This window comes from Acartia tonsa, chromosome 6 (assembly GCF_053477335.1).
Source record: "Acartia tonsa isolate MP-2025a chromosome 6, ASM5347733v1, whole genome shotgun sequence".
Lineage (NCBI taxonomy): Eukaryota > Metazoa > Arthropoda > Copepoda > Calanoida > Acartiidae > Acartia > Acartia tonsa.
In genome coordinates this window covers 44,656,900-44,664,409 of record NC_137265.1, presented here as the reverse complement: position 1 = coordinate 44,664,409, position 7,510 = coordinate 44,656,900, and the positions used below count along the sequence as shown (strand labels likewise).

The following is a 7,510-nucleotide window of genomic DNA, read 5'->3' as shown; positions in this document are numbered from 1 at the left end:
TTTTTACAATATTTTTAACATTTTCAAGTGATGTTATTTACCGCTCAGGGTTTGGCCCTTTACTGACAAAAATCCAAAACAAGAAAAATACAGGCAAAATAAAAATTTATGAACGCTTTGATATTCTAGTTCTATATCCAAAGCTAGATGGCACTGAAAAACTTATTATTATAATTTACAATCAAATGTTTATATTAAATTTGTAAAAACGTTTATTTATTAAGAAATAAAAGTTAGATAGACTGCAATATAAATCTTATAAGCTAATAATGAGTTTTATAATTAAAGTCAGTAGCAAAGTCATAGAAAGTTAATAATGATAATTTTATACTCTTTCATAAGGTTTCATCAGAATGGATGATAATTCAAAATATTTCTATATCATCCTATAAAAATCAGATGTATGCTTCAAACAGCAACTATAATTGTCTTGAAATTACATTTAATTTTAAGATATTCCCATTTTGAAAAGTGGTGGAATAACATAAAAAATTTAGCGCGGCAATTGCTCAATACAGGCCTCTAGGCCCACTGCCTATTTTAGTCCTTCAAATACCTCGATTTCTCTCTTTTATTATTTTCTCTATGTTTAAAGCTCATAAAAAATCTTTGGAAGAGATCACACTTAAATTTAATTTAATGGCATTTTTGATTAATTGATTGACTCTCTTTTCTAAATTTGTACATCGTATTAAAAAAAATTTAATAAGAAAAATTAAAATTACTACTTGCGAGTGGTTGTCCTATCCCTTTTGAAGCGTCCAATACTAATGACCAATGATAGGCCAGTATATATTTTACCATTGGTCAATTTCAATGTATACTGGCCTATAATTGGTCATTTGTATTGTATGCCGACAGTATTTATTAATAAATATAAGCTACTTCATCCTTTTGGAGTAGAATGTTCTGTTAAGGTGGAAAATTACAATTGTTTTACATTTCTAGCCTTAACAACATCATTCCGAACAAACAATGAATTTTGATCCTGCCCAGTCAATTCATTATAATCATTCCGGTGTTTAAACTTTGTATAGCCTTGGTCCTCCAGAAATTTGGTGATTAATTCTGGCGAAGAATCTTTCTGCACAATTCCAGCTAAGTCTGTCTCAACAGAGATTACTTCTATGTCTACTTTGTTCCAAGGAATTGTTCTAAAAAATTTTTTAAGGTTATCACACAAGAATGCAAATCCCTTGTAAAAAGTTTTAGTAAATGGCTTGACTATTTGTTACACAAATTTTAGTAATAGTCCCTAGGAGGTTTTAGGCAGGTGGGTGTGACCCCCTCACTCTAAGAAGAAATTACCTACCCCTCCCCCTTTGGGTAAATTGATAAACTTTGTCCAATGGAATTGCTCGTAATATTTCATTGTTTATAAAAAAAAATAACTTAATATAAAATTGTTAAAGGAAGCCTGCAAGAAATAGCCTGAAAATTTTGAAAGTTTTCCACACCTCATGAAATTTATAAATTAATTACGTCGCCTAGAAAAAAAGTTGAAAGCTTCAGTTAGAGCAGTGTATTTCTTGCAGGCTTCCTTGAATAAAACCACTTTGAATATTTCAAATTCTTTAGATATATATACCTGAGTATAGCAAGTTCATAGCCCTCAATATCCAGAACAAAAAGGTTAACTGTTGGGTTACCCATTGATAACAACAAAGAATACACAGGAAAACACTGATCTCAATACAAAATTATCATGTAGCAAAGATGATAACATCCATAAAGCGCGAAGCACAAAAATATCATTTATAAGAATACAGACAAAGAATTTAATTTACGGACAATTGTCAAAATCAAGAATATTAGAGAAAAAATCGCGAAACCTTTCTAGCACTTTTTTATTTCTTAATATCTATATTTCATCATGATAACTGACAGACTGGCGGCCAAAGTAAATTACATACTGGATGCTCTAAACAACGGGGTACTCCAAAACTTAGGTCTAAATAATTTTGATTTCCTGAACGGTGAGAACTGTGTTTGACGGATTTTTTTGAGGCAAATCCCGCCATGGATTTTCCAGTCTTATTTCCATTTGTAAGCTCTATGCCACTAACCAAATATGACTAATCAAGATTATATATTTTTGTTTTACTCTGTTAGATTGTACTCAGAAACCAGTGGACTTTTCTTCTCTAGAAAATAGCCTAAAACTTTACCCTAACCCTAATAAATGATCTTTGAAATAGAGAAGAAAGCACAATGATTAGCCAGAATTAAAATGACAGCCCCCCCCCCCAAAAAAAAAAAAAAAAAAAAAATTGCCCCTCGATTGGTTTAGTAGTATATCTTAAGCTACAGACAAAAAAATACTTCTGTATATATATAGAAGCATCTATGTGCACAGGGGATGGATTAAACTCCCCATTTAAATTTTAGTTTTACAAAGAAAAGAAAAAATTAGAGGGGGGATTTTTTTTAAGGTCGCTATCTATTGGAAAGTTGGTGTTATTCTCCATCAAAATAACTATAAATCATCCTCAGACCCATGAGAAGCTACATTGTAAAGGAGAACCATGTCGTTCGGCTGTTAGCGATATCCATCTGTACAATCAGACAGACATACATACATACAAACTCACAGACATTCTGCTACTTTTATATGAGGCTATATATTAGTCATAAACCTTTCAATATCAAAATCAATAAAATGGGGAGATTTCTCAGCTCCAAAACAGGTGTTGATTATATGAGATCTTCTGCCTGTATGTTGGTAGTCAAGTCTTTTTGTAAATCAAGGATGACAACATCCATATAAACGAGCTATAGATTGAAAATAAATAGTAAAAAGGCACTTAAAAACAAAGGTTGTTAAATAAAAGTGAAAACGAAGCAAAGTTTGACATTATCGGAATTTTTTATAAAACTGGGGACATGCACATTTTTTTTGATTGGTTGGTTCATCAAATTGATTGTCCAAACTCTAATTGTTATCTACAGAAGGAGTAATTTTGTGTATCATCATTGGGGATGTGCATCAATTTATCGGCCATAATCTTAACCCTTTAGATCCCAGAGGTATTAATTTTGCAGCTTATATAGACTGTAGCTACTTCCTGCCTACGTCTAGACACATGTTGTAAACATCAGGAACCAGCTCCACTAACAACCCTAAGAAATATAAATATAATTATATAGACTGTGGCTACTCCCTGCCTACGTCTAGACACATGTTGTACACATCAGGAACCAGCTCCACTAACAACCCTAAGAAATATAAATATAATTATATAGACTGTGGCTACTCCCTGCCTACGTCTAGACACATGTTGTACACATCAGGAACCAGCTCCACTAACAACCCTGAGAAATATAAATATAATTATATAGACTGTGGCTACTCCCTGCCTACGTCTAGACACATGTTGTACACATCAGGAACCAGCTCCACTAACAACCCTGAGAAATATAAATATAATTATATAGACTGTGGCTACTCCCTGCCTACGTCTAGACACATGTTGTACACATCAGGAACCAGCTCAACTAACAACCCTGAGAAATATAAATATAATTATATAGACTGTAGCTACTCCCTGCCTACATCTAGACACATGTTGTACACATCAGGAACCAGCTCCACTAACAACCCTGAGAAATATGAATATAATTATATAGACTGTGGCTACTCCCTGCCTACGTCTAGACACATGTTGTACACATCAGGAACCAGCTCCACTAACAACCCTAAGAAATATAAATATAATTATATAGACTGTGGCTACTCCCTGCCTACGTCTAGACACATGTTGTACACATCAGGAACCAGCTCCACTAACAACCCTGAGAAATATAAATATAATTATATAGACTGTGGCTACTCCCTGCCTACATCTAGACACATGTTGTACACATCAGGAACCAGCTCCACTAACAACCCTGAGAAATATAAATATAATTATATAGACTGTGGCTACTCCCTGCCTACGTCTAGACACATGTTGTACACATCAGGAACCAGCTCAACTAACAACCCTGAGAAATATAAATATAATTATATAGACTGTAGCTACTCCCTGCCTACATCTAGACACATGTTGTACACATCAGGAACCAGCTCCACTAACAACCCTGAGAAATATGAATATAATTATATAGACTGTGGCTACTCCCTGCCTACATCTAGACATATGTTGTACACATCAGGAACCAGCTCCACTAACAACCCTAAGAAATATAAATATAATTATATAGACTGTGGCTACTCCCTGCCTACATCTAGACATATGTTGTACACATCAGGAACCAGCTCCACTAACAACCCTGAGAAATATGAATATAATTATATAGACTGTGGCTACTCCCTGCCTACATCTAGACACATGTTGTACACATCAGGAACCAGCTCCACTAACAACCCTAAAAAAATAAGAAACATTTATTTGGGATGGTTTGTTGTAGCAAATCCAATCTCACTTTTTCTGTCAGTCTTTGTCAATTATAAATTTGTAGTTATTTATCGTATCGTATTATAGACAGCTTTCTGCGGATATTGAAATGAAAAATTATAAGATTAAAACCGGTTTAGTTAGCCCTGAGGGGCCAAATTCCATGGCGATTTATATTTTACTTTTAACAATTATAAATCTATCTCAACCATAACATTTATAAATTAGTAACTACTGCTGCTTCATAACGAAATATATTTCAAAGAAAAAAATCTTCATTATCAATCGCATCTGTAATAGAAAACAACAACATAAATAAATGAAAAAAAAAGCATTAAGAATTATACAAAACTAGTCAAAATGTTAATATATATCATAAAAAATAAAATTTTAAATTCACAGCTACTGTTTAGATCTTTACTTTAGCACAACCAAACACCAAATAAAGGAGAAGCGGTCAAACTGGCTGTGTAATGAGAGAGAGAAAGGGAAGGGTGTATAGTTTGAAAAAAATATTTTTAAAAACAATTGCAACTGCATTTTGAATCAAGTTCTACAATTTAACAATGGTTCAAATTTTCTAATATAAAATTTTTCTCGTGCTAATCTTATCCAAGGATTATTACTTTTAAGTTGTTCAAAAGGAACAAATTGTAAATGGCAAGGGTTGTGGCCATTTTGTGAAAAATGTTGTCCTACAGTTTTTACAGAATTGGTTCAATTGAATTTTTGTGTTCTCTGAATCTATCCACTGCTTTACGTCCTGTTTGTCCAATATATTGTGGATGATATTTACATGTTCTATTATCTTTAGTACAAGTTATACAATATATAATATTTTCCGAATTACAAGTCAAATTAGATAAAATAGGAATAGTTTCTTTTGTTACAGAAGATACAATGTTGTTAACAAATTTAGGTGAAAATTTACATAACATACAATCATTACCACAATGTTTAAAACCTATCTTATTTCTGGAAGGTCTTTTTGGAACTAAAATTTTTGGCAACTTTGCTCTTATGAGAAATTCTCTTAGATTTTTTGGTTTTGTCCAGCACACCATCGGTGGCTCTGGAAAAATCTTTTTTAATAAAGGATTTTGTGTCATTACCTTCCAGAATTTAAACAAAATATTTGAAATATGTGGCAACCGTGGATCATATTGTAAACTAAGAATTGGGCAATTTACAATTTTCTTCTCAACTTTTTTCAAGGCAGTTGACCTATTAATTGCAGAAACACGTTCAAAAGCTTTTAAAATGTAATTTGGTTTGTATCCACGGGTCAAAAGTAATTCTTTTAAAGTAACTAATTGTTTTACAAAATCTAAATTATCACTGCAAATGCGTTTTAATCTCAAAGCTAATGAATAAGGAATATTTTCAGTAATATGACTAGGGTGACAAGAAGATGTAAGCAAATAAGAACATTTTTTGCCAGGTTTAACAAATAAATCAGTTTTAATATAACCATTTTTATCAATTGATATAACAGTGTCTAAAAATTCTACAGATTTAGTCTCGAAATTGTAAGAAGCTTTAAATTTAAGATAAGGATGAAAATTGTTCAAATGTTCAATAAACTTTAAAAGTTGTTGCTCAGTGCCAGTCCAAAAGAAAAAAATATCATCAATATATCGTTTGTAAAGGTGTGGTTTGATGCCTTTCCATGATGTTAGCATCAAGCATTCAATGGCACCCATGAATAAACAGGCAAAAGTGGGAGCAACACGCGTGCCCATTGCTGTCCCAATACGTTGTAAATAATACTTGTTATTAAAAACAAGAACATTACATGTTAGCACTAGGGTTAAAAGAGTAATTAAGAATGTAGTTGGAACACTTTTATCACTTCTTGTTTCTAAAAATTTACCAAATATATTTATGCCCTCGTCTAAGGGAATATTGGTATACAGACTTGACACATCTAGAGTGACAGGAATAGAACCTGGAGGCTGCGGCCCTTTCAGATTCTCCTGCTCAAAGTTCCTTAGCATATCTGGTGTATCCTCCCAATATGATGGCAAGGATTTAACCAGATGATTAGAATGAATATCCACGAAATGGCTTGCATTCTCGAAAGTAGTACCACTTGCTGACTCTACTGGCCTGAGGGGAGGTACAGTGGTATCTGGCGGCCATTTCTCAGGAGCTACATGATCTTTGATCAAGCCATACAATCTACCTGGCTTTGGCTCCTCTGTCACAAGCCATGAAGCTGTATCATTGTCTATCCAGCCCTCCTTTTTAGCTTTATTTACTTCAGATTTAAGCTTTTCATGGTCATTAAACTGGATTTGATCTGCCTGATATGCATCTAGCTCTTGAAAATACGGATGCTCTTGACCATCAGCATCTAAGTGTTAATCCGTAAGTAAAATCTCCATAGAATCGATATAATCAGAAGTGTTAAGAACGGAGCAGCCACCTGTCTTATCGTTCGGTTTAAATGTGATTTGGCGGGATTTTTGAAGTTGAATTAAGTCATTCATAGCATGCCTCTCTGATTCAGGCAAATTTGTATGAATTTTATTTAAATCCGTACCTAGGACACAAGCCAATGAACCATTTAAAAATGTGTTTAAATCTGCAGAAGGAGCGGTTTTTGGAAAACTAGTCTTAGCCTTATGCCACGGCTTTTTACCTTGTGAAGGTTCTATCAAGGTTTTTTCCATGTCGTCCTCCTTGTAAAGATTTTCACGCCATCTCATAGATCTGCCTAGCTTCTGAAACCCAGCGTGAATATCTGTAGTGTTAACAGATTTCGGTGTAACTGCAAAAATTAAGCCACGGTTTAAAAGGTCAGACATTTCTTTAGTTAATTCTATATCACTGTAATTAGTAACCAAAGAGTTCAAGCTTTTATTCTGACGTTTTATCTTTCGTCTATATTTTGTTCTTTTCACAAACTTACGACACTTTTTAACTGTAGAATTATTATTTGCTGAGTCATTGTTTGACTGAAACTCGCGAGGAATAGGCTTATTATTTTTCTGCAACAAAAAACACAACTTATTTTTATGGACATTGAAAAATTGTTTCTTTAATTTTAACTTATCACTGTTAACTTTTTCTTCCAAAAATAAATGTAAATTTGGTTCCGAAATTAATCC

General features: G+C 33.2%; 1 protein-coding gene across 1 annotated transcript; it reads right to left on the bottom strand.

The window, feature by feature from the left end:
- Window positions 1–594: 594 nt before the first annotated feature.
- Window positions 595–2,748, bottom strand: LOC145323398 (protein Star-like). The gene is made up of 4 exons (XM_080165818.1): window positions 2,637–2,748; window positions 1,974–2,061; window positions 1,589–1,687; window positions 595–1,154 (listed from the first exon to the last, which is right to left on the bottom strand). Exons 2-4 carry the CDS (start codon window positions 2,042–2,044, stop codon window positions 926–928), a joined length of 399 nt encoding a protein of 132 aa, XP_080021944.1. The 5' UTR covers window positions 2,045–2,061; window positions 2,637–2,748; the 3' UTR covers window positions 595–925.
- Between the last annotated feature and the right edge of the window lie 4,762 nt (window positions 2,749–7,510).